At 43.3% G+C, this 27,639-nt stretch overlaps 2 protein-coding genes across 2 annotated transcripts in view; one reads left to right on the top strand and one right to left on the bottom strand.

The window, feature by feature from the left end:
• LOC309364811 (zinc finger protein with KRAB and SCAN domains 8-like) overlaps positions 1-27,582 on the bottom strand; it is an 82,156-nt gene extending 54,574 nt beyond the window's left edge. Inside the window, exon 1 of the mRNA XM_081902737.1 lies at positions 27,442-27,582. Within this exon, the coding sequence (XP_081758863.1) occupies positions 27,442-27,552 (111 nt within the window). The 5' untranslated portion in view covers positions 27,553-27,582. The remainder of the gene's footprint in view (positions 1-27,441) is intronic.
• On the top strand, positions 1,401-9,828 carry LOC309364517 (uncharacterized protein). The gene is made up of 2 exons (XM_081901985.1): positions 1,401-1,616; positions 6,351-9,828. Exons 1-2 carry the CDS (start codon positions 1,580-1,582, stop codon positions 8,387-8,389), a joined length of 2,076 nt encoding a protein of 691 aa, XP_081758111.1. The 5' UTR covers positions 1,401-1,579; the 3' UTR covers positions 8,390-9,828.
• Positions 27,583-27,639: the final 57 nt, after the last annotated feature.

The following is a 27,639-nucleotide window of genomic DNA, read 5'->3' as shown; positions in this document are numbered from 1 at the left end:
AGCGGTCAGTTGTTCCGTCTTCTCCAGGCTCAGCTTCAGCAAACAGCAAAATCAAGCCAATGTGTACCTGCTGAGGCTGACACTCAGGGAACCAGGCGGTGGGCCTTCTTGGTGGTGACGCCCGCCCTGTGGAACATCCTCCCATCAGGTGTCAAGGAAATAAACAACTATCTGACTTGTACCAGATCTGAAGGCAGCCCTGTTTAGGGAAGCTTATAATGTTTAATAGGTTATTGTATTTTAAGATTCTGTTGGAAGCCGCCCAGAGTGGCTGGGGAAACCCAGCCAGATGGGTGGGGTATAAATAATAAATTATTATTATTATTATTATTTATTATTCTGTTGGGAACCGCCCAGAGTGGCTGGGGAAATCCCACCAGATGGGAGGGGTATAAATTATTATTATTATTACTCGGGAGGAAGCTCCTTTCAGCCAGGCTCCTCTTTGCTTTTCTAGCTCTGTCTGCTTCCTCACCCGCCCTCTCCAAATGGGCAGAAGCAGCAAGGAGAGGGAGCCTATGTGGTGGACGTGTAAAAAAGTAAAGGGCTTCTGGGAAATGATATGCAATGAACTTTTAAAAATTCTTAAAATTACATTTGTTTAAAAAAACCAGAGACTTTTTTACTAGGTGTAATAGTAGAAGAATTGCCAAGGAAGCAAGAGACTGTTTATTTATGCGACTACAGGGGCCAGAATGCTACTAGCCCAGATGTGGAAAGAAGGAAAGGTCCCAAAGAAAGAAGAATGGGAAACTCAAGATGATGGAGTCTGCCGAAACGGCTAAACTAACCGTGAAGATCAAGACAAAATAAAAAAAATTCCTTCCAGTAGCACCTTAAAGACCAACTAAGTTAGGTCTTTAAGGTGCTACTGGAAGGAATTTTTTTATTTTGTTTTGACTATGGCAGACCAACAGGGCTACCTATCTGTAACGTGAAGATCAGTTTACCTGGCGTGCTCTGGTCCATGGGGTCACGAAGGGTCGGATACGACTAAACGACTAAACAACAACAACGGTCAAGATCAGGCACCAAAATGAGAAAAAAATCAGTCTAGAATGGGAAAGCTTTATGGATTATTTTAGAGAACACTGTAAAAACGTCAAAACATTAGCAGGTTTGGTGTAACATTGATGAACTAAGAATAGAATTAGGAGGGGGGAAATAAGTTGAAATTAATTGGAGAAATGTAATTATATGCAAGGAGAATAAAGGGGGGGAATGGAAACCAGGGGGGCAAGGGGAAAAGCCATTTATTGCAAATTTGGATTGGATATCTATGTACCAAAAGGAAAAATGTTATTTTGAAAATTGAAAAAAATATATATATTTTTAAAAATAATTTAGAAAACTATTTGGGGCTCCATGCAGCTGATCCAGCGGGGCTTTCTGGAGGCGAGACCAGCGCCTCTCCTCGCTCTCTGCCCGGAGAAGCCCAGAGGCTCCTGCCGCTCGGCTCCGAAACGGTTAAGAGCAGCGGCGACAGAGCTGAGATTCCTAGAGCGGAGGAAAAAAGGCTGTCGGGAGAATAGCAGCTTCCGGTTCCTGTCCCGCTTTGGGGGGGGGGGAGATACCTGTCATGGCGGCGGCTGTCCTTCCTCGCGGAGGCGCTGGAGGTGCGTCGTATTGTTATATATTACAACTGGGGGGGGCGTGGAGTGGGGGTGCTGCTGGAGGGAGTTGTGGGGAGGGATTAAAAAAAAACCCCATTAGGCAAACCATTTCAATGTAAGTTTCGTCTCCTTTTTCTCGTCGTCAGTTTATCCAGATTTTCACATGTTATTATTTTTAAAGACCTCTTGAAAATTGGTCAGCATTTTGGTGCAGATTTCTCCTAATGGACACGCATTTGCAAAGGGTATCTCCCCAAATATTTACATTTGCCATAATTAATGCATTCTGTATATAATTCCGCTAAAATAATGCATTTATAGGGCTTTCCCCCTTTGTATGGGGGTAGGACATCTTTTCCCAATGGAAGGGCAGATCTTTCTCCTCCTCTCCTCCCTGCAGGTGGGGGACCTTCCTTGGGCTCCCCATAGGGCTTGGGGTCAAGGCAAACCCTTATGCATTGGGAAACCTTCTGCTGGGGCTCCCCCCTGGAACTTGTAATAATTTTTGTCCGGTCTGATTTTACTATAATTTATTAAAATTGTATGATTCCCTATACCCACAGGCCTTAGGGCGGTTCACAGGATAAAATCGCAATATAAAAACTCAAAGTACATAATCAAAACATAAACAAAATCAACCCAATAACGCCCCCCCAAACCACACACATTTTAAAACATTTCTGTTTAAATTAAATACAGCAGTTCTGGGCAGAAGAGGTTAAAAAATAGGAGAAACAAGCAACTTCAAGTCCACATTAAAATTACAAGTGTGGCTGAGGCCTTACTTAGACAGGCTAATACTATTACTATTACTACTACTACTACTAATATCCCTGAGCACCGTCTCCCGCCAGTGTCTTGCCTGGGTGATGGACTGGATGAAAGCCAACAAATTGAAGCTCGATCCAGATAAGAGTGAGGCTCAGTTAGTGGGTGGTTCCCTAGAGCAGATGGCTGGGAGGTCGCCTGCTCTTGATGGGGTTACACTTCCTCTGGAGGAGCAGGTTCGTTGCTTGGGGGTAATCCTGTATCCTTTGCTGTCCCTCAAGGCTCAGATGGCCTGGAGTGCCTTCCATCAGCTTTGGCTGGTAGCCCAGCTACACCCCTATCTAGACAGGAATAGTCTATCTACCGTTGTCTATGCTCTGGGAACTTCAAGGTTAGATATAGATATGCGTTATATGTAGGTCTGCCTCTGAAGACAGTGTGGAAACTTCAGCTAGTGCAGAATTCAGCGGCCAGGTTGCTCACCGGAGTTGGCGGGTGAGCATATTACCCCCGTCCTCGTCTGACTGCACTGGCTAGCAATTAGTTTCAAGGTGCTGGTTTTGACCTATAAAGCCTTACATGGCTCAGGACCACAATACTTCAAGGACCACCTATTTGCATATTAACCTACCCGGACCCTGAGATCCCCTTCTGATCTCAAGTGGTCTGGAGGGTGGCTACACGAGAACAGGGCCTTCTCTGCAGTGGCTCCCAGTCTGTGGAATGCTCTCCCCAGGGAAGTTCACCTGACGCCTTCCTTATACTCCCCATGAGTCAGAGCATGCCTTGGAAACTCACTTACCTCTCAAAGCTTCTCCTGTTTTATGTCCATGGAGCTTTCATGGCATAATACTGGAGTGGGTTGCCAGTTTCTTCTCCAGGTGGATCACATTTAGTCTAAACTCTTGGCTGACCTGTCTTTTTTGGGTGGCCCTGCTTCTCTGACTTATTCAAGCTCCTTCCCCACGACAAGGCAGTGATCCATGAGGGGATATACACCTTTAAGTACCGTGCAAACATGTTCCTTTTTAACCAGGCTTTTGCTTGATATGTTTGACGTCCTCTAGTCTTTTTCAAATGTGGCTCTTTTTTGGGGGGGGGGTGTTATTGGATTGTTTTTATTCTGGTTATATATGATGTGATCTTTTCTGCTAACCACGCCGAGTCCTCCAGGTTTAGGGCGGTATATGAACTCAATAAATAATAATAACATATTAATACTTTTATTATTTATACCCCACCTATCTGACTGGGTTGCCCCAGCCACTCTAGCTGCTTCTAACAAATATAAAAGCATAATAAAACATTTAAAAATTTTTTATAAGATTCAGATAGGTAGCCGTGTTGGTCTGCCATAGTTAAAACAAACAAACAAACAAAATTCCTTCCAGTAGCACCTTAAAGACCAACTAAGTTAGTTCTAGGTATGAGCTTTCGTGTGCATGGACACTTGTATCTGAAGATACAGGTGTGTATCTGAAGAAGTGTGCGTACACACAGAAGCTCATACCTAGAACTAACTTAGTTGGTCTTTAAGGTGCTACTGGAAGGAATTTTTTTTATTATTTTTTTTTATAAGATACATATTAAAGTTTTCAAAGTTAATACATTAGAACAAAAAGAAAAGAAAATACAGAAATACAAAAATGCAGAAAGTAAAGACAATTTATAAAGAGAAAAAGAAGAAAAAAACCTCCACATATAAATTCCATTTACTTATTTTCTTTTAACTTACTTTCCAGACCTCCTCATACCACCCTTTCTTATATTCCAGTTTTATTTGTTTGATCAGCAAATCCTCACCATTAGGTCTTTTACTTATTTCAAAACCTTATTTTCTATCTCTTAAGCATTACAGCTGAAAACCACTTAATTACTGTCCAACATCATTCTAGCATTCCTTAATTTTACAGTATTTCTGCAAGTAGTCTTTAAACGTCTTCCAATCTTCTTCCCCCGACTCTTTTCCCTGGTCTCGGATTCTGCCGGTCATTTCTGCCAGTCCCATGTAGTCAATCATCTTCATCTGCCATTCTTCCAGAGTGGGTAAATCTTGTGTCTTCCAATATTTTGCAATGAGTGTTCTTGCTGCTGTTGTCGCATACAGAAAGAAAGTTCTATCCTTCTTTGGCACCAATTGGCCGACCATGCCCAGGAGAAAGGCCTCTGGTTTCTTCAGGAAGGTATACTTAAATACCTTTTTCATTTCATTATAAATCATTTCCCAGAAAGCCTTAATCCTTGGGCACGTCCACCAAAGGTGAAAGAATGTACCTTCAGTCTCTTTACATTTCCAACATTTATTGTCAGGCAAATGATAGATTTTTGCAAGCTTGACTGGGGTTATGTACCACCTGTATATCATTTTCATAATATTCTCTCTTAAGGCATTACATGCCGTAAATTTCAGACCGGTGGTCCATAACTGTTCCCAGTCAGCAAACATAATATTATGTCCAACATCCTGTGCCCATTTAATCATTACAGATTTCACCGTTTCATCCTGAGTATTCCATTTCAGCAGCAAGTTATACATCTTTGACAAAATCTTAGTTTTGGGTTCTAACAATTCTGTTTCTAATTTCGATTTTTCCACCTGGAATCCAATTTTTTTGTCCAATTTATAAGCCTCCATTATCTGACAGTAATGAAGCCAGTCTCACACTTTGTTTTTTAATTTCTCAAAGCTCTACAATTTCAATTTGTCTCCCTCTTGTTCCAAAATTTCCCAATATTTTGGCCATTTGGACTCCATACTGAGTCTTTTAAGAGCTTTCGCTTCCATTGGTGACAACCACCTTGAAGTTTTGTTTTCCAATAAGTCTTTGTATCTTATCCAAACATTAAACAATGCTTTCCTGACAATATGGTTTTTAAATGCTTTAGGTACTTTGACCTTGTCGTACCACAAATATGCATGCCACCCAAAAGCATTATTAAATCCTTCTAAGTCCAAAATGTCTGTATTCTCAAGAAGCAGCCATTCTTTCAGCCAGCAAAATGCTGCTGATTCATAATAAAGTTTAAGGTCTGGCAGGGCAAATCCCCCTCTTTCTTTAGCATCAGTTAAAATCTTAAATTTTATTCTGGGCTTCTTGCCCTGCCAGACAAATCTAGAAATATCTTTCTGCCACTTTGAAACAGTCCATCTTGTCCACAATCTGCAATGTTTGAAACAAAAACAACATTCTAGGCAATACATTCATCTTTATAACTGCAATTCGACCCAACAATGAAAGCTTCAAATTTGACCATATTTCTAAATCTTTTTTCACTTCTGTCCAACATTTTTCATAATTATCTTTAAATAAGTTCACATTTTTTGCTGTCACATTAATCCTCAGGTATTTCACTTTCTTAACCACAGTCAAACCAGTCTCATTCTGAAACCTTTCTTTTTCAGTTGATGTTAAGTTTTTCTCTAAAACTTTGGTTTTTACCTTGTTCAGTTTAAATCCTGCCACTTGACCAAATTCTTGAATTAAGTCTAAAACCCTTTTAGTACTAGATTCTGGCTCCTGTAATGTCAAAATTAAATCATCTGCAAAAGCTCTCAATTTATACTGTTTAGCTCCGACCTGTATACCTTTAACCAGCTGGTCTCTTCTAATCATATTCAGCAGGACCTCCAGGACCGATATAAAAAGCAATGGTGAAATTGGGCATCCCTGTCGTGTCCCTTTTTCTATCTTAAGCATAATAAAACATTTAAACCTTCCCTCTACATGGCTGCCTCCAATTGTCTTCTAAATGTTGCATAGTTCTTTTTTTGACAACTGACGGGAGAGCGTTCCGTAGGGTGGGCACCACTACCAAGAAGGCCCTCCGCCTCGTTCTCTGTAACATCCCTTCTCACAGTGAGGGAACTGCCACAAGGCCCTTGGAACCTGGATCTCTGTGTCCTGACTGAATGATTGGGGTGAAGACGCTCCTTTAGCATTTCATCAGTTTGCCTTTTTATTCCATCAGGAGATGTTGAAGGGATGCTGGCAGAAGGGGAACAATCAGAAATGTCACCAAAAGGATCCAAAGAACAAAGGAATCTGAGGGTTAAAGATGGAGGCAGCAGGCGAGAGGGGAGACGAAAGCAGAAGCCAGAGGGTGACTCTTGTACATCTCAGGGTGGTGAAAATCAAATGCCTAGAGAGAAGAAAAAGCATGAATGCACCGTGTGTGGAAAGAGATTGCGTAGTCACTCAACTCTTACTTTACATCAAAGAACTCATACAGGGGAGAAACCATATACATGTTCCGAGTGTGGAAAGAGCTTCAGTGTCAGTGGTAACCTTACCTCGCATCAAAGAACTCATACAGGGGAGAAACCATATACATGTTCCGAGTGTGGAAAGAGCTTCAGTGAACATGGTCATCTAACTAGGAATCAAAGAACTCATACAGGGGAGAAACCATATATATGCTTGGAGTGTAGAAAGAGCTTCAGTTTCAGCGGTAACCTTACCTCACATCAAAGAACTCATACAGGGGAGATACCGTATACATGTTCCGAGTGTGGAAAGAGCTTCGGTCAGAGTAGCTACCTTAAGTTGCATCAAAGAACTCATACAGGGGAGAAACCGTATACATGTTTAGAGTGTGGAAAGAGCTTTATTTGGAGTAGCAGCCTTATGTTGCATCAACAAACTCATACAGGGGAGAAACCATATACATGTTCCGAGTGTGGAAAGAGCTTCAGTGTCAGTGGTAAGCTTACCTTGCATCAAAGAGCTCATACAGGGGAGAAACCATATACATGTTCCGAGTGTGGAAAGAGCTTCAGTGTCAGTAGTAACCTTAAGTCGCATCAAAGAACTCATACAGGGGAGAAACCGTATATATGTTCCGAGTGTGGAAAGAGCTTCAGTGAACGTGGTCATCTAACTAGGCATCAAAGAACTCATACAGGGGAGAAACCATATAAATGCTTGGAGTGTGGAAAGAGCTTCAGTCACAGTAGTACCTTTATCTTGCATCTACGAACTCATACAGGAGAGAAACCGTATAAATGTTCAGAGTGTGGAAAGAGCTTCAGTGTACATGGCCATCTTACTAGGCATCAAAGATCTCATACAGGAGAGAAACCGTATAAATGTTCAGAGTGTGGAAAGAGCTTCAGTCGATGTGACCAGCTTACCTCGCATCAAAGAACTCATACAGGGGAGAAACCGTATACATGTTCGGAGTGTGGAAGGAGCTTCAGTCGGAGTAGCGCACTTAAGTTGCATCAAAGAACTCATACAGGGGAGAAACCGCATATGTGTTTGGAGTGTGGAATGAGCTTCGCTCACCGCAATGGGCTTGCTATACATCAACAAACTCATCGAGGCAGCAAACCTTATAAATGTTGGGAATGTGGCAAGAGCTTCAGTCGCCTCGACTCCCTTTCCTCGCATGAAAGGATTCATACAGGGGAGAAACCATATACATGTTTGGAGTGTGGAAAGAGCTTCAGCTACAGTTCCAGCCTTACCTTGCATCAAAGATTGCACACAGGAGAGAAACCTTATAAATGTTTGGAGTGTGGGAAGAGCTTCAGTCACGGTAGGCAACACAGGTTGCATCAAAGAACTCATACAGGGGAGAAACCATATATATGTTCCGAGTGTGGAAAGAGCTTCAGTGAACGTGGTGCTCTAACTAAGCATCAAAGAACTCATACAGGGGAGAAACCGTATTCATGTTCGGAGTGTAGAAAAAGCTTCAGTCGTAGTAGCTCCCTTAAGTTGCATCAAAGAGCACATACAGGAGAGAAGCCGTATTCATGTTCAGAGTGTGGAAATAGCTTCAGTCAGAGTAGCACCCTTAAGTTGCATCAGAGAACTCATACAGGAGAGAAGCCGTATTCATGTTCAGAGTGTGGAAATAGCTTCAGTCACAGTAGCACCCTTAAGTCGCATCAAAGAACTCATACAGGAGAGAAGCCGTATTCATGTTCAGAGTGTGGAAATAGCTTCAGTCAGAGTAGCACCCTTAAGTCGCATCAGAGAACTCATACAGGGAGGAAATCTTAGAAATGTTTGGTGTATGGAAAGAACTTCAGTGACAGGGGCTCCCTTCCTAAACAATAAAGAACTCGTACAAGGGAAACATCTTAGAAAGGGTTGGTGTGTGGGAAGATCTTTAATCATATCAAATAACCCCTACAGAGAGTAAACCAATGATCATGTTCTGGTCCCCCCCAGGACAGCCATTATTGGAGTGGAAGAACTTTCTGACAGTAAGAGCTGTTTTGACAATGGAACAGTCTCCCTCGGGGGGAAGTGGGCTCTCCTTCCTTGGAGGTTTTTAAGCAGAGGTTGGATGGGCTTCTGCTATGGATGCTTAGCCGAGATTACTTCAGTGCTGGGGGTTGGACTAGATGACCCTTTTGTTGTTTAGTCGTTTAGTCGTGTCCGACTCTTCGTGACCCCCTGGACCAGAGCACGCCAGGCACTCCTGTCTTCCACCACCTCCCGCAGTTTGGTCAGGCTCATGTTTGTAGCTTTGAGAACACCGTCCAACCATCTCGTCCTCTGTCATCCCCTTCTCCTTGTGCCCTCCATCTTTCCCAACATCAGGGTCTTTTCCAGGGAGTCTTCTCTTCTCATGAGGTGGCCAAAGTATTGGAGCCTCAACTTCACGATCTGTCCTTCCAGTGATCACTCAGGGCTGATTTCCTTCAGAATGGAGAGGTTTGATCTTCTTGCAGTCCATGGGACTCTCAAGAGTCTCCTCCAGCACCATAATTCAAAAGCATCAATTCTTCGGCGATCAGCCTAGATGACCCATGGGGTCCCTTATAACTACAGTTCTATGATTCTATATGCATCATCTGCTAGACAGCTGTTGTCACAAGCTTGGCAAATCCAGACATATACTTGATCATCAGATAATGCCAATATTATTCACTTGGACTGTGCTGTTTGAATCCATGTACAATTCTAGGTGCCCATTCTATAGTTTTGTTTTTCGTTTCCTAATTTTCATCTGCTGTTACTTGTAGCGTTCCCAAAGCAAGGAAGGATTCAGAAGATCAGTAAAGGAAGGAAGGAAGGAAGGGTAGTATTCACCATCTCTTTGTGAACTCTCTTCCTGAACTCTCTTCCTGGCCCTAAGATCTATCTAAAGATTAACAAACTACATCAAAGTAACCTATGAACTTTATGGCCTAGGGTGCCTGGTGCAGCAACTAGAATGCTTGTGTCCTAGAATGCTTATACGTGCTTGTCAGACATAGAGAAATGGACAGTAGAGAAAAATGGTGTAGATGCAGAGGCTTGTGGGATTTGATCAGGAATTTTTGTCAATGAATCAAACCCAGTCAGCGCAATGCTTTCATCGCGGACACAATGGCTTGATGCATATTTTATCATTCCTCATAATAATCCGGTCTGATCACTACAGTTATAGCTGCTATCTCTGTTTATTGTGCATCATAAAATGAAACAGAGAAAGCTTTAGGAAAATAAAATCTTTATGATTTTTTTTTTAAAAACCCTCATGAGTCCCACCTACACTGGAAAAAAATTGTGGGATCTGCTCACATCCCTCATGGTTAGCTTACTGCAATGCACCGTACAAACGGATATCGTAGAAGGTTGGGCCACAGGCTGTAGCTGGTGCAGAACGCAATAGCCAGGTGGCTTGTGTGAGCAAGGTTAAAAAAGGTAAAGGATCCCTGGACAGTTAAGTCCAGTCAAAGGCAGCTATGGGGTTGCAGCGCTCATCTTGCTTTCAGGCCGAGGCAGCTGGCGTTTGTCCACAGACAGCTTTCTGGGTCATGTGGCCAGCAGGACTAAACCGCTTCTGGCACAATAGAACACCGTGACGGAAACCAGAACTCACGAAAACACTGTTTGCCTTCCTGCCACAGTGGTACCTATTTACCTAATTGCACCGGCGTGCTTTCGAACTGCTAGGTTGGCAGGAGCTGGGGCAGAGCAGCAGGAGCTCACTCCGTCGCACAGATTCAAACCGCCAACCTTGCCATCAGCAAGCCCAAGAGGCTCAGTGGTTTAGACCACAGTGCCATCCATGTCAGGCTTGTGAGAGGAAACTACTGCCAGCATAGAACAGCCTGCTAGTGGGATTTGCACTTGCTACCAATCCGCTACTGGGCTGAGTTCAAGGAGTTTGTACTCACATGCAAGTCCCTGTTCTGGACATTTTCCACCTTTTCCAGCTGGATAAATAAATTTTAATAATGGGTTTCCACTTGTTACGGTTTTAGTTTTATTTTTATTAGTTGCCTTTGTGTATATAACTGCTTTTTAAAACATTTTTTATATAAATTGCCTTGAGACGGTGGTTTAGAAGGCAATTATTTTTTTTAAATACTTTTCATGTTTATACATTTCACTAATTTTACAATCATTTTGACATTTCAAGGTTTGACTTCCTTCCCCCTTTTTCTGTGGTTCCTTAAATTTATTTTTAATATCTTCTGCATATCCAAATTAACTTAATTTGCTCATTTATTCATCTTTAAATATATACTCGTATGAAACTGCAGGTTATTACTAAAATCCTACCAATGTTTTTATCTGTTTACAATTTACCTGTAAATATTCAATAAACCACTTCCATTCTTTTATTTAAAAAAAAATGTTATCTTGATTTCTTATTCTTCTGGTAAGTTTCGCCATAGGCAATCATATTTAAGGCAATCCTCCTGTGGATTTTTGTTAAATGGGAAAATGGTAGATAAACAGAAGCAGAGCTATAGAAATAGATTTACGGAAGATATACACAAATAGATAAATATCGCTGGACCAAAAGAATAAGACTTGTGATGCTGACACACAGTCGTTAAACCCGTTGAGTATTGCCAGTTAATTTACTTGCATTTCTGAAGATATATTATCATCAAGCAGAATAAAAGGGAACCTTACCGAGAGAGGACACGATCCTGCAAATCTCCTTCATAATTTGGCTGTTCAGGGCTCTCTGGTCAGGACCCAGCAGAGCCCATTCCTCTTCAGTGAAACTGAGTCCTGAGAGGGAGAGGGGGGGGAAATGCTTCCTTGCACATATCAAAATAGACCGGCCTACAAGCAAAATCCCAAAGCCTTGTTAAGGGGAGGTGAATGGGCATTGCCCTCAGGATTAATATACATTGGTGCCTTGGTTCTCAAACTTAATCCATTCTGGAGGTCTGTTCCCAAACCAAAGCATTCCAAAACCAAGGTGCGCTTTCCCATAGAAAGTAATGTAAAATGGATTAATCCGTCCCAGACTTCCGAAAACAACCCCTAAAACAGCAATTGAACATGAATTTTACCATCTAACGAGACCATTGATCCATAAAATGAAAGCAATAAACAATGTACTGCAATCACACGATCAATCAGTCGGTAGCTGAACTGGGTTCCACACAGTCACAAAAACAAAACAAAAAGAGCCACAAAAACAAAAACGCAAAATAAATAGCAAACACAGACAGACCTCAGCGTAACACTCAAAACAGAAGCGTAACACTCAGAATTGAATCAAGGCACTCAAAGCGGAGGCACATTCGGCTTCCCCAAAAAGTTTGCAAACTGGAACACTTACTTCCGGGTTTGCAGTGTTTGGGTTCCAAGTTGTTGGAGTAGCAAGGCGTTTGAGAACCAAGGTACCACTGTAGAGGCTGGAGAAGCTTTTTTTCCCCACCTGGGAGCCTCTTTCCATTCAAGACAATATTTGGGGCGGTTCCAGAGGCAAAATTTTCTACCTCCATCCAAGGAAACAACAGGCAAGATCAAGGGCCAGAGAGAGGCTTGGAGGGCCGCAGTTAGTGCCCCCTACCATGAGGCCTGAGGTTCCCCACTCCTGATTCAAATCTTCATGAGTGGCGTTGACAGCCTTCCTAGTGGGTAGCAAGATAGCGGTACTGGCAGGCTCCCCGGTCCTGATTCCCTCTACCTGATTTGGTGACCCAAGGAGAGATGGCTGAGTACGAATCGTCAGCACGGTTTCATCACCTGCGAGAGACAAAGAGGTCAGGAATGTTGGAAGGTCAACAGCAGGGATCATGCAGTTTATCAGCTAAGGGTTAAATCTGGTAGTGTTTAAAGAGAGCTGGCCAAGAGGGGTGGGCGGAGCTGCTGCTTAGCAACCAAGCAGAGCGGCATGACCTTCACTGAGGAAACGTGCTCGGATTGGCTGGGTGGTTCTGAGGGAGCTTTCCTCTGCTATGTTTGGATGAACGTCTCCCTGCTTTTACTTGTTTTTTTTCAGGAAAGTGATATCGGCTCTTTTCGCAGTAGCATATGCTTGTCACGTAGACAAGAAGTTTGGGGTCAGTTTAGCACAAGGGTCAGCAATCTTTTTCAGCCATGGGCCGGTCCACCGTCCCTCAGTTCATGTGGTGGGCCAGACTATATTTTTTTTGGGGGGGGGTAATGAATGAATTCTTATGCCCCACAAATAGCCCAGAGATGCATTTTAAATAAAAGCACACATTCTGCTCATGTAAAAACACCAGGCAGGTCCCACAAATAACCCAGAGAGGCATTTAAAATAAAAGCATTCTTCTTTTTTTAAATTAATATTCTTGATTGATTAAAAAATTTACATGTCTGTACAAGCATTATGTACTATTTCTTAACAGGTAAAAAAAGAAAGAAAATTGTATAAAATAGAACATTTATAAAGAAAGAAAAAAATAAAGAAGTAGCAAAGATAAGAAACAAAAAAATAATAATAATAATAATAAAAGACAAAGTCCTGGAGCATCCGTGGGCCGGATTGAGAAGGCGATTGGGCTGCACCTGGCCCCTGGGCCTTAGGTTGTCTACCCGTGGTTTAGCAGATGGATGGCCTTATTTCAATGTCCCCTTGGATCCAGCAACCTGAGGGACTGGCGCTCAGACAAGTGCCACATCGTGCTCATCCTGAACTTGCAAGGAGCCATTCTTCTGGTCGAAGGTGCCCATCTATGCTTACTCCGTAAGGCGGCTTCTCCATCATCTTCCTGATTGATAGGCCTCCACAAGGAATGTTTCCTTGACCTCAGAGAAATCTCCTCCTGCCTCTGCAGTTCGTTCCTTTACCTGAAACAGCAATGAGGACTAGGATCAAAAATAAAATTCTAAGAGGGAAAACACTTTTTGGGGAGAGTTGAGACGTTCTAGAAGACTTTGGGCAATTAGTGAAACTTTTTAGGGTATCTCCCCCTCACTTCCTGGGAAATATCTCAGGTGAGGATGTATTTTAATTGATTGTCTGATTTTATGTTAATGTGTTATACATTTGATGTTAGCCGCTCTGAGCCCGGCTTCAGCTGGGGAGGGCAGGATATAAATAAAACATTTATTATTATTATTATTATTATTATTATTATTATTATTATTATTATTATTATTATCTCAGTGAAACTTCAGCCACTGAGGGCAAAGATGGTGGAGTCTTGGGGTCCCTCGGCCTCCCGGGAGTAGAAAAGCCCAAAATGCCAGCATTGTACGTCTAAGCTGAGGGTCTCTTCTTCACCTGCGTTGATCTGCGTGGTTCTTTCCCAGAATCCCGCACTGCGTTCAGCCTGGATGGTCCAACAAGCACTAGCCTCTCTTCCTTCTTCAGAGCCAAAGGAGTCATGTTTCTCCACGGAGGCTGAACCAGCTTCTCCCGTTTCTGCCAGTTTCTGTCTCAAGGTGGAGATTCTCCTCATCTGAGGGGCTGCCAGGTCCTGCAAAACCAAGAGCAAATTATTGGTGAGTAAAAGGTTGCACTGTTGGGCAGGAGATTTTCCTTGAGCAACTGTGGATGAGCCCATCTCGCCACCAGGCTAGAGAGTGCGGAGATTTGAAGATGGACTACAAACCTGAGGGAGCCTCCTTTATTTAATTAATTTTTATTTATTGAATTTACAGGTGAAACTCGAAAAATTAGAATATCATGGGACAGATCATTTATTTCAGTAATTCAACTTAAAAGGTGAAACTAATATATTAGACTCATGACATGCAAAGTGAGATACGTCAAGCCTTTATTTGTTATAATTGTGATGATTACGGCTGATGCAAACCCCAAATTAACAATCTCACCTGTATATACTGCCCTGCACAGAGAGTTACAGCTCCGAGAGTGAAGAAGAAGAAGAAGAAGAAGAAGAGGGAGGGGGTGGAGGAGAAGAAAGAAGAAGAAGAAGAAGACGGAGAAGGAGGAGGGGGTGAGGAGGAGAAGGAAGAAGAAGAAGAAGTAGAAGAAGGATGTTATTATTTATACCCTGCCCATCTGGCTGGGTTTCTAGCATATATAAAACATAATAAAACATTGGCTTTTACCCTGACCATCGATGTCATGCCCTCCCTTCTCAGAGAGACGATGCCCCTGTGACTCAGGACAGTGCTTGTATAATAGAGACATTAATCTTAGCCTGGTTTCCCCACTACTTCATAAGTACCCAGAACGCACAGGGCAATTCTATGCCTCCCTGCTGCTCTCAGGTACCCATCCTGCTATGACTTGCAATGTTGCTAGATTCTGCACAGCAGCGCTCAAAATTTGCCAGGGGATGACCTGTGCCACAAATGAACATATCAGAGTGCTCTGTAAATTGATAGTTAGAAGTCTTTCATATATCAACCTTTTATGCTCTTCCACACACACCCAATGCTCCTATCCCTTCTTTTAGATTAATTTAAAGGTAAAGGGACCCCTGACCATTAGGTCCAGTTGTGGCCGACTCTGGGGTTGCGGCGCTCATCTCGCTTTATTGGCTGAGGGAGCTGGCATACAGCTTCCGGGTCATGTGGCCAGCATGACTAAGCCGCTTCTGGTGAACCAGAGCAGCGCACGGAAACGCCGTTTACCTTCCCGCAGGAGCGGTACCTATTTATCTACTTGCACTTTGACGTGCTTTCGAACCGCTATGGACCGAGCAACGGGAACTCACCCCGTCGCGGGGATTCGAGCCGCCGAGCTTCTGATGGGCAAGTCCTAGGCTCTGTGGTTTAACCCATTTTAGCTTCCTTTAAATTCTTATAGACTTTTATATTCACCTTTTCATACTTTTTAGCTTTCCAAAACACTTTTCAAATTTTAAATGACTGTATCCCACCCTTTTATGCTGGTTTATGATGGTAATAAAAAATTTGTATTGTAAGAAAACACCAAACATTAAAAACTTCCTGATACAGGGCTGCGACTTCCCAGGGAATGCTGGGAACTTTAGCTCTGTGAGGGAAAATGTGTCTCCTAACAGCTCTGCTTAACAAACTATGCTTCCCAGGATCCCCGGCGGGGGACAACGACAACGGCATTAAAATGGTTTGATACTGCTTTGAATGTATAGTTCAGATGGGGTGTTATCAGGTCTACAGGCTGACCTCGTGCATACAACACGATCCACCCTAATTTGTATACTTCATCTTTTTCTATTTCCTTATCCTGCGTCCCCTGCTCTGAGTAACACCTTGCCACTATTCTGTGATGTTTTTGTAAGGCCTAATAAAGGTATTGTTCAACTAACTTGGCAGGGTTTCAGGTTGGGGTGGCGAAGCTTTGCTTTTCCGGGAGGAATACATTTGGCACAATTTATTTGGCTTCTGAAATCACTGCTATGCCATGAGGACTGAGAACGTCTTGAAAAAGGAAAGCTCAGATTGCTCTCTATAATCTCTTCTTTTGCAGCCTTCTAGGGTTTATACCGTCCTGCCACCAAACATCTGCCTCAGGGTATCTTTCCATGACATCTGGAAACCAACAACTCAGGGTATCTTTCCATGACATCTGGAAACCAACAACTCAGCTAGCGGGTGAAGGGAGGAGTCAGCAGGTTGTGAAGACTGCGGCGCATCTTTGGGGGCAGCCCTGTATCAGGAAGAGTCGACACACACCAGCCTCTGGAACAGGCAGCCCCACCTGCAGTGGGTCACCCCCTTTGGGAGCAGTCCATTGTTCCGTCTTCTCCAGGCTCAGCTCAGCAAACAGCAAAATCAAGCCAATATGTACCTGCTGAGGCCGACACTCAGGGAACCAGGCAGTGGGCCTTCTTGGTGGTGACGCCCGCCCTGTGGAACGTCCTCCCATCAGGTGTCAAGGAAATAAACAACTATCTGACTTGTAGCAGACATCTGAAGGCAGCCCTGTTTAGGGAAGCTTATAATGTTTAATAGGTTATTGTATTTTAAGATTCTGTTGGAAGCCGCCCAGAGTGGCTGGGGAAACCCAGCCAGATGGGTGGGGTATAAATAATAAATGATGATGATGATGATGATGATGCTTCTGTTGGGAACCGCCCAGAGTGGCTGGGGAAATCCCGCCAGATGGGAGGGGTATAAATTATTATTACTCCGGAGGAAGCTCCTTTCAGCCAGGCTCCTCTTTGCTTTTCTAGCTCTGTCTGCTTCCTCACCCTCCCTCTTCAAATGGGCAGAAGCAGCAAGGAGAGGGAGCCTATGTGGTGGACGTGTCAAAAACTAAAGGGCTTCTGGGAAATGATATGCAATGAACTTTTAAAAATCATTAAAATTACCTTTGTTAAAAAAAACCAGAGGCTTTTTTACTAGGAGTAATAGGAGAAATGCCAAGGAAGCAAGAGACTGTTTATTTATACGACTACAGGGGCCAGAATGCTACTAGCCCAGATGTGGAAAGAAGGAAAGGTCCCAAAGAAAGAAGAATGGGAAACTCAAGATGATGGACTCTGCCGAAATGGCTAAACTAACCGTGAAGATCAGTTCACCTGGCGTGCTCTGGTCCAGGGGGTCACGAAGGGTCGGACACGACTAAACGACTAAACAACAACAACCACCGTCCAGATCAGGCACCAAAATGAGAAGAAATTCGGTCTAGAATGGGAAAGTTTTATGGATTATTTTAGAGAACACTGTCAAAACGTCAAAACATTAGCAAGTTTGGTGTAACATTTATGAACTAAGAATAGAATTAGGAGGGGGGAAATAAGTTGAAATTAATTGTAGAAATGTAATTATATGCAAGGAGAATAAAGGGGGGGAATGGAAACCAGGGGGGCTAGGGGGAAAGCCATTTATTGCAAATTTGGATTGGATATGTAGGCACCAAAAGGAAAAATGTTATTTTGAAAATTGAAAATAAAAAATATATATATTTTTAAAAATAGTTTAGAAAACGTTTTGGGCGCCCGTGCAGCTGATCCAGCGGGGCTTTCCGGAGGCGAGACCAGCGCCTCTCCTGCTCTTTGCCCGGAGAATCCCAGAGGCTCCTGCCGCTCGGCTCCGAAACGGTTAAGAGCAGCGGCGACAGAGAGCTGAGATTCCTAGAGCGGAGGAAAAAAGGCTGTCGGGAGAATAGCAGCTTCCGCTTCCTGTCCCGCTTGGGGAGGAAGATGCCGAACATGGCGGCGGCTGTCTTTCCACGCGGAGGCGCTGGATGTGCGTCCTATTGTTATATATTATAATTGGGGGGGGGAGTGGGGGGCTGCTGGAGGGAGCTGTGGGGAGGGATTAAAAAAAAACCCTGTTAGGCAAACCGTTTCAATGTAATTTTTTTTTCTGCGTCTCCTTTTTCTAGTCGTCAGTTTATCCAGATTTTCACATTTTTAAAGATCTCTTGAAAATTGGTCAGCATTTTGGTGCAGATCTCGCCTAATGCTCACGCTTTTGCAAAGGGTATTTCCCCAAATATTTACATTTACCATAATTAATGCATTCTGTGTATAATTCCGCTAAAATAATGCATTTATAGGGCTTTCCCCCTTTGTATGGGGGTAGGAAATATTTTCCCAATGGAAGGGCAGATCTTTCTCCTGCTCTCCTCCCTGCAGGCCAACTTGGGCAGGTGGGGGACCTTCCTTGGGCTCCCCATAGATAGGGCTTGGGGTCAAGGCAAACCCTTAAGCATTGGGAAACCTTCTGCTGGGGCTCCCCCTGTAACTTGTAATCATTTTTATCCGGCCTGATTTTATTATAATTTATTAAATCGTATACCTCCCTATACCCACAGGCCTTAGGGCAGTTCACAGGATAAAATTGCAATATAAAAACTCAAACTACACAATCAAAACATAAACAAAATCAACCCAATAACCCCCTGCAAGCCACACACATTTTAAAACATTTGTGTTTCAATTAAATATAGCAGTTTCTGCAAGAGGAGTTCTGGGCAGAAGAAGTTAAAAAAGAGGAGAAACGAGCAACTTCAAGTCCACATTAAAATTACAAGCGTGGCTGAGGCCTTATACAGACAGGCTAATGCTACTACTAGTACTAGTACTATTACTACTACCCCTGAGACCCTCTCCCACCAGTGTCTTGCCTAGGTAATGGACTGAATGAAAGCCAACAAATTGAAGCTCAATCCAGATAAGAGTGAGGCTCAGTTAGTGGGTGGTTCCCTAGAGCAGATGGCTGGAAGGTCTTGATGGGGTTACACTTCCTCTGAAGGAGCAGGTTCGTAGCTTGGGGGTAATCCTGGATCCGTTGCTTGAGGCTCAGATGGCCTGGAGTGCCTTTCATCACCTTTGGCTGGTAGCCCAGCTACACCCCTATCTGGACAAGGATAGCCTATCTACCATTGTCTATGCTCTGGGAACTTCAAGGTTAGATATAGATATGCGTTATACGTAGGGCTGCCTCTGAAGATAGTTTGGAAACTTCAGCTAGTGCAGAATTCAGCGGCCAGGCTGCTCACTGGAGTAAGACGGTTTGAGCATATTACCCCCTTCCTGGTCCGACTGCACTGGCTACCAGTTAGTTTCCGGGCTCAATTCAAGGTGCTGGTTTTGACCTATAAAGCCTTACATGGCTCAGGATCACAATACTTCAAGGGCTGCTTCTTTCCATATGAACCTAGCCAGATCCTGAGGTCCTCCTTCGTGGGCCTTCTCCTCAAGTGGTCTGGAGAGTGGCAACACGAGAACAGGGCCTTCTCTGCAGTGGCTCCCTGTCTGTGGAATGCTCTCCCCAGGGAAGTTCACCTGGCGCCTTCCTTATACTCCCCATGATTCAGAGCATTCCTCTCAAAGCTTCTCCTTTTTTATGTCCATGGAGCTTTCATGGCATAATACTGGAGTGGGTTGCCAGTTTCTTCTCCAAGTGGATCACATTTAGTCTAAACTCTCGGCTGACCTGTCTGTCTTAGGTGGCCCTGCATGGCATAGGTCATGGCCGAGTTATTCAAGCCCCTTCGCTACGACAAGGCAGTGATGCATGAAGGGGTATACACCTTTAGGTGCCATGCAAACATGTTCCTTTTTAACCAGGTTTTTGCTTGATATGCTTGACATCCTATAGTCTTTTTCAAACGTGGCTCTTTTTTAGGGGGTGTTATTGGGTTGGGTTTTATTCTGATTATATATGATGTGATCTTTTCTGTGAACCATGCTGAGTCCTTCGGGTGTAGGGCAGTATATAAACTCAATAAATAATAATACCATATTAATGCAATACTAATACTTTCATTATTTGTACCCCACGGATCTGACTGGGTTGCCCCAGCCACTCTAGCTGGTTTCTAACAAATATAAAAGCATAACAAAACATTTAAAACTTCCCTCTACATACCTGCCTCCAGTTGTCTTCTAAAAGGTGTATAGTTGTTTGTTTCCTAGACATCTGACGGAATAGCTTTCCCCAGGGTGGGCACCACTACCAAGAAGCCGCTCTACCTCGTTCCCTGTAAGTTCCCTTCTCACAGTGAAGGAACTGCCACAAGGCCCTGGGACATGGATCTTGGTGTCCTGACTGAATGATTAGGGTGAAGACATTCCTTTAACATTTCATCAGTTTGCCTTTTTATTCCATCAGGAGTTGTTGAAGGGATGCTGGCAGAAGGGGAACAATCAGAAGTGTCACCAAAAGGATCCAAAGAACAAAGGAATCTGAGGGTTCAAGATGGAGGCAGCAGGCGAGAGGGGAGACGAAAGCAGAAGCCGGCGGGTGACTTTGGTACGTTTCAGGATGTTGAAAATCAAATTCACATAGAGGAGAAAAAGCATGAATGCAGCGTGTGTGGAAAGAGTTTTGGTCGTCGCTCAACTCTTACTATACATCAAAGAGTACACACAGGGGAGAAACCGTATACATGTTTAGAGTGTGGAAAGAGCTTCAGTCACAGTACTGCCCTTATCTTGCATCGAAGAACTCATACAGGAGAGAAACCATATATATGTTCCGAGTGTGGAAAGAGCTTCAGTGAACGTGGCCATCTTACTAGGCATCAAAGAACTCATACAGGGGAGAAACCGTATAAATGCTTGGAGTGTGGAAAGAGCTACAGTCACTGTGGTGCCCTTACCTTGCATCAAAGAACTCATACAGGAGAGAAACCGTATACATGTTTAGAGTGTGGAAGGAGCTTCCGTCGATGTGACCAGCTTACTTCGCATCAAAGAACTCATGCAGGAGAGAAACCGTATACATGTTCAGAGTGTGGAAAGAGCTTCAGTCAGATTAGCAACCTTAAGTTGCATCAAAGAACTCATACAGGGGAGAAACCGTATACATGTTTAGAGTGTGGAAGGAGCTTCCGTCGATGTGACCAGCTTACCTCGCATCAAAGAACTCATACAGGAGAGAAACCGTATACATGTTCAGAGTGTGGAAAGAGCTTCAGTCAGATTAGCAACCTTAAGTTGCATCAAAGAACTCATACAGGGGAGAAACCGTATAAATGCTTGGAGTGTGGAAAGAGCTACAGTCACTGTGGTGCCCTTACCTTGCATCAAAGATCTCATACAGGGGAAAAACTTTATACGTGTTCAGAGTGTGGAAAGAGTTTCAGTCACATTGGTGCCCTTACCTCACATCAAAGATCTCATACAGGGGAAAAACCGTATACATGTTCAGAGTGTGGAAAGAGTTTCAGTCACATTGGTGCCCTTACTTCACATCAAAGATCTCATACAGGGGAAAAACCGTATACATGTTCGGAGTGTGGAAGGAGCTTCAGTAAGAGTAGCTCACTTAAGTCGCATCAAAGAACTCATACAGGGGAGAAACCGCATACGTGTTTGGAGTGTGGAATGCGCTTCGCTCGCAGCAATGCGCTTACTAGACATCAACAAACTCATCGAGGCAGCAAACCTTGTAAGTGCTGGGAATGTGGCAAGAGCTTCAGTCGCATTGACTACCTTTCCTCACATGAAAGAATTCATATAGGGGAGAAACAATATACATGTTTGGAGTGTGGAAAGAGCTTCAGTCGCGTTGACTACCTTTCCTCGCATCAAAGATTGCACACAGGAGAGAAACCTTATAAATGTTTGGAGTGTAGGAAGAGCTTCAGTCGTGGTAGCCAACTCAGGTTGCATCAAAGAATTCATACAGGAGAGAAACCGTATACATGTTCAGAGTGTGGAAGGAGCTTCAGGTGCAGTAGCTCCCTTATGTTGCATCAACGAACTCATACAGGAGAGAAACCGTATACATGTTTGGAGTGTGGAAGGAGCTTCAGTCGCAGTAGCTCCCTTAAGTCGCATCAAAGAACTCATACAGGAGAGAAACCGTATACATGTTCAGAGTGTGGAAAGAGCTTCAGTCACCATAGCGCCTTTAAGCCGCATCAAAGAACTCATACAGGAGAGAAACCGTATACATGTTCGGAGTGTGGAAAAAGCTTCAGTCACCATAGCGCCTTTAAGTTGCATCAAAGAACTCATACAGGAGAGAAACCGTATACATGTTCGGAGTGTGGAAAAAGCTTCAGTCGTAGTAGCTCCCTTAAGTCGCATCAAAGAATTCATACAGGAGAGAAACCGTATACATGTTCAGAGTGTGGAAAGAGCTTCAGTCACCATAGTGCCTTTAAGTTGCATCAAAGAATTCATACAGGAGAGAAACCGTATACATGTTTGGAGTGTGGAAAAAGCTTCAGTCGTAGTGGTAACCTTACTAGCCACCAAAGAACTCATAGAAACTCATAGAACTCTTAGAAATGTTTGGCGTATGGAAAGAACTTCAGTGACAGGGACTCCCTTCCTAAACAGTAAAGAACTTGTACAAGGGAAACATCTTAGAAAGGGTTGGCGTGTGGGAAGATCTTTAATCATATGAAATAACTCCTACAGAGAGTAAACCAATGATCGTGTTCTGGTCCCCCCAGGACAGCCATTATTGGAGTGGAAGAACTTTCTGACAGTAAGAGCTGTTTTGACAATGGAACAGTCTCCCTCGGGAGGTGGCGGGCTCTCCTTCCTTGGAGGTTTTTAAGCAGAGGTGGGATGGGCTTCTGCTATGGATGCCTTAGCCGTTATTACTTCATTGCTGGGGTTGGACTAGATGACCCATGGGGTCCCTTATAACTACAGTTCTATGATTCTATATACATCATCTGCTAGACAGCTGTTGTCACAAGCTTGGCAAATCCGGAGATATACTTGATCATCAGATAATGCCAATATTATTCACTTGGACTGTGCTGTTTGAATCCATGTACAAGTCTAGGTGCCCATTCTATAGTTTTGCTTTTCATATTCTAATTTTCATTTGCTGTTATATGTAGCGCTTCCAAAGCAAGGAAGGATTGGACTCTGATTAATAAAATACACACGAGGCTTGACCAGCAAGACTTTGGGAGGGGTGCGTATAATAATTCTCTCCTCCCCCCCCCCTTGGCCCAGGTCGTTTTATTCACAAAAGAACTTTTTACACAGTGTTTGCAAGAACCGATCAGATTTCCTCTGAGCATTTCTAAAAATGCCACGTGGGATAAAGGAAGGAAGGGTAGTATTCACCATCTCTTTGTGAACTCTCTTCCTGAACTCTCTTCCTGGCCCTAAGATCTATCTAAAGATTAACAAACTACATCAAAGTAACCTATTAACTTTATGGCCTAGGATGCCTGGTGCAGCAACCGGCAACTGGTCTGTGTCCTAGAATGCTTATACGTGCTTGTCAGACATAGAGAAATGGCAGTAGAGAAAAATGGCGTGGATGTAGAGGCTTGTGGGATTTGATCAGAAATTATTGTCAATGAATCAAACCCAGTCAGCGCAGTGTTTTCATCGCGGACACAATGGCTTGATGCATATTTTATAATTCCTCATAGTAATCCCTTCTGATCCCTACAGTTATAGCTGCTATCTCTGTTTCATGTGCATCATAAAATGAAACAGAAAAAGCTTTACGAAAATAAAATCTTTATGAACTTTTTTAAAAAACCCTCATGAGTCCCACCTACACTGGAAAAAAAATGTGGGATCTGCTCACATCCCTCATGGTTAGCTTACAGCAATGCACCATACACACAGATATCGTAGAAGGTTGGGTCACAGGCTGTAGCTGGTGCAGAACGCAATAGCCAGGTGGCTTGTGTGAGCAAGGTAAAAAAGGTAAAGGATCCCTGGACAGTTAAGTCCAGTCAAGGGCGACTGTGGGGTTGCAGCGCTCATCTTGCTTTCAGGCAGAGGGTGCTGGCGTTTGTCCACAGACAGCTTTCTGGGTCATATGGCCAGCAGGACTAAACCGCTTCTGGCGCAATGGAACACCGTGACGGAAACCAGAACTCACGAAAACACTGTTTGCCTTCCTGCCACAGTGGTACCTATTTACCTAATTGCACCGGCGTGCTTTCGAACTACTAGGTTGGCAGGAGCTGGGGCAGAGCAGCAGGAGCTCACTCCGTCGCACAGATTCAAACCGCCAACCTTGCCATCAGCAAGCCCAAGAGGCTCAGTGGTTTAGACCACAGTGCCATCCACGTCATGCTTGTGGGAGGAAACTACTGCCAGCATAGAACACCTTGCTAGTGGGATTTGCACTTGCTACCAATCTGCTACTGGGCTGAGTTCAAGGAGTTTGTACTCACATGCAAGTCCCTGTTCTGCTCAGTCCCAGATATACAACAGAGATTCTCCTGCAAGTTCCAAAGATCTCCAAAGCACACACCCAGAATGGGGCTTTTAGTGTCACTGTCTGTGTTCTGTGGAATGGCATCCCTTTCGGGGGAGGGGTAGGGAATTGGGACATTTTCCACCTTTTCCAGCTGGATAAATAGATTTTAATAATGGGTGTCCACTTGTTACGGTTTTAGTCTTATTTTTATTTGTTGCCTTGGTGTATATAACTGCTTTTTTAAACATTTTTTATATAAATTGCCTTGAGACGGTGGTTTAGAAGGCAATCAATTATTTTTTAAAAATATTTTTAAAATACTTTTACGTTTATACATTTCACTAATTTTACAATCATTTTGACATTTCAAGGTTTGACTTCCTTCCCCCTCTTTCTGCGCTTCCTTAAATTTATCTTTAATATCTTCTGCATATCCAAATTAACTTAATTTGCTCATTTATTCATCTTCTTTAAATATATGCTGGTATGAAACTGCAGGTTATTACAATAATCCTACCAATGTTTTTATCTGTTTACAATTTATCTGTAAATATTCAATAAACCATTTCCATTCTTTTATTTTAAAAAAATGTTATCTTGATTTCTTATTCTTCTGGTAAGTTTCGCCATGGGCAATCATATTTAAGGCAATCCTGTGGATTTTTGTTAAATGGGAAAACGGTAGATAAACAGAAGCAGAGCTATAGAAATAGATATACGGAAGATATACACAAATAGATAAATCTCGCTGGACCAAAAGAATAAGACTTGTGATGCTGACACACAGTCGTTAAACCCGTTGAGTATTGCCAGTTAATTTACTTGCATTTCTGAAGATATATTATCATCAAGCAGAGTAAAAGGGAACCTTACCGAGAGAGGACATGATCCTGCAAATCTCCTTCATAATTTGGCTGTTCAGGGCTCTCTGGTCAGGACCCAGCAAAGCCCATTCCTCTTCAGTGAAACTGAGTCCTGAGAGAGAGAGAAGGCAGGTGGGGAAAATGCTTCCTTGCAAATATCAAAATAGACCGGCCTACAAGCAAAATCCCAGAGCCTTGTTAAGGGGAAGTGAATGGGCATTACCCTCAGGATTAATATACATTGGTACCTTGGTTCTCAAACTTAATCCATTCCGGATGTCTGTTCCCAAACCAAAGCATTCCAAAACCAAGGCGCGCTTTCCCATAGAAAGTAATGCAAAATGGATTAATCCGTCCCAGATTTCTGAAAACAACCTCTAAAACAGCAATTGAACATGAATTTTACCATCTAACGAGACCATTAATCCATAAAATGAAAGCAATAAACAATGCACTGCAATCACACGATCAATCAGTCGGTAGCTGAACTGGGTTCCACACAGTCACAAAAACAAAACAAAAAGAGCCACAAAAACAAAAATGAAAATTAAATAGCAAACACAGACAGACCTCAGCGTAACACTCACAATTGAATCAAGGCACTCAAAACGGAGGCACATTCGGCTTCCCCAAAAAGTTTGCAAACTGGAACACTTACTTCCGGGTTTGCAGTGTTTGGGTTCCAAGTTGTTGGAGTACCAAGGCGTTTGAGAACCAAGGTACCACTGTAGAGGCTGGAGAAGCTTTTTTTTCCCACCTGGGAGCCTCTTTCCATTCAAGACAATATTTGGGGCGGATCCAGAGGAAAAATTTTCTACCTCCATCCAAGGAAACAACAGGCAAGATCAAGGGCCAGAGAGAGGCTTGGAGGGCCGCAGTTAGTGCCCCTGACTATGATGCCTGAGGTTCCCCGCTCCTGATTCAAATCTTCATGAGTGGCGTTGACAGCCTTCCTAGTGGGTAGCAAGATAGCGGTACTGGCAGGGTCCCCGGGCCTGATTCCCTCTACCTGATTTGGTGACCCAAGGAGAGATGGCTGAGTACAAATCGTCAGCACGGTTTCATCACCTGCGAGAGACAAGGAGGTCAGGAATGTTGGAAGGTCAACAGCAGGGATCATGCAGTTTATCAGCTAAGGGTTAAATCTGGTAGTGTTTAAAGAGAGCTGGCCAAGAGGGGTGGGCGGAGCTGCTGCTTAGCAACCAAGCAGAGCGGCATGACCTTCACTGAGGAAACGTGCTCGGATTGGCTGGGTGGTTCTGAGGGAGCTTTCCTCTGCTATGTTTGGATGAACGTCTCCCTGCTTTTGCTTGTTTTTTTCCAGGAAAGTGATATCGGCTCTTTTCACAGTAGCATATGCTTGTCACGTAGACAAGAAGTTTGGGGTCAGTTTAGCACAAGGGTCAGCAATCTTTTTCAGCCATGTGGTGGGCCAGACTATATTTTTTTTGGGGGGGGTAATGAATGAATTCTTATGCCCCACAAATAGCCCAGAGATGCATTTTAAATAAAAGCACACATTCTGCTCATGTAAAAACACCAGGCAGGTCCCACAAATAACCCAGAGAGGCATTTAAAATAAAAGCATTCTTCTTTTTTTAAATTAATATTCTTGATTGATTAAAAAAATTACATGTCTGTACAAGCATTATGTACTATTTCTTAACAGGTAAAAAAAGAAAGAAAATTGTATAAAATAGAACATTTATAAAGAAAGAAAAAAATAAAGAAGTAGCAAAGATAAGAAACAAATAAATAATAATAATAATAATAATAATAATAATAATAATAATAATAATAATAATAAAAAAAAAAGACAAAGTCCTGGAGCATCCGTGGGCCGGATTGAGAAGGCGATTGGGCTGCACCTGGCCCCTGGGCCTTAGGTTGTCTACCCGTGGTTTAGCAGATGGTTGGCCTTATTTCAATGTCCCCTTGGATCCAGCAACCTGAGGGACTGGCACTCAGACAAGTGTCACATCATGCTCATCCTGAACTTGCAAGGAGCCATTCTTCTGGTCGAAGGTGCCCATCTATGCTTACTCCGTAAGGCGGCTTCTCCATCATCTTCCTGATTGATAGGCCTCCACAAGGAATGTTTCCTTGACCTCAGAGAAATCTCCTGCCTCTGCAGTTCGTTCCTTTACCTGAAACAGCAATGAGGACTAGGATCAAAAATAAAATTCTAAGAGGGAAAACACTTTTTGGGGAGAGTTGAGACGCTCTAGAAGACTTTGGGCAATTAGTGAAACTTTTTAGGGTATCTCCCCCTCACTTTACCAGCTCCTGGGAAATATCTCAGGTGAGGATGTATTTTAATTGATTGTCTGATTTTATGTTAATGTGTTATACATTTGATGTTAGCCGCTCTGAGCCCGGCTTCAGCTGGGGAGGGCAGGATATAAATAAAACATTTATTATTATTATTATTATTATTATTATTATTATTATTATTATTATTATTATCTCAGTGAAACTGTCTCTCACCTGCTGCTCCTGCTGCTTCTGGTCCTCTGCCCGACTCAGGAGGAAACCTTCGGCCCGGGCCACCACCTGGGAACTGGTCTCCGCTCCGCATTCCCTCACCCAGTTCTCCATCTCCGGGGGGAGGATAGCCAGGAGCTGCTCCACGATCACCAAATCCAGGATCTGAGCCTTGGTGCGTCTCCCCGGCTTCAGCCACTG

The sequence above is a fragment of the Podarcis melisellensis genome (genome assembly GCF_964234715.1).
Source record: "Podarcis melisellensis genome assembly, chromosome: 2".
Lineage (NCBI taxonomy): Eukaryota > Metazoa > Chordata > Lepidosauria > Squamata > Lacertidae > Podarcis > Podarcis melisellensis.
This window is presented reverse-complemented; position numbering and strand designations above follow the sequence as displayed.

Coding starts and splice junctions, on each gene's coding strand:
- LOC309364517 (XM_081901985.1), top strand. CDS start 1,580: ATGGCGGCGGCTGTCCTTCCTCGCGGAGGCGCTGGAG. Junction 1,617..6,350: donor TCCTCGCGGAGGCGCTGGAG/GTGCGTCGTATT, acceptor TTATTCCATCAG/GAGATGTTGAAGGGATGCTG.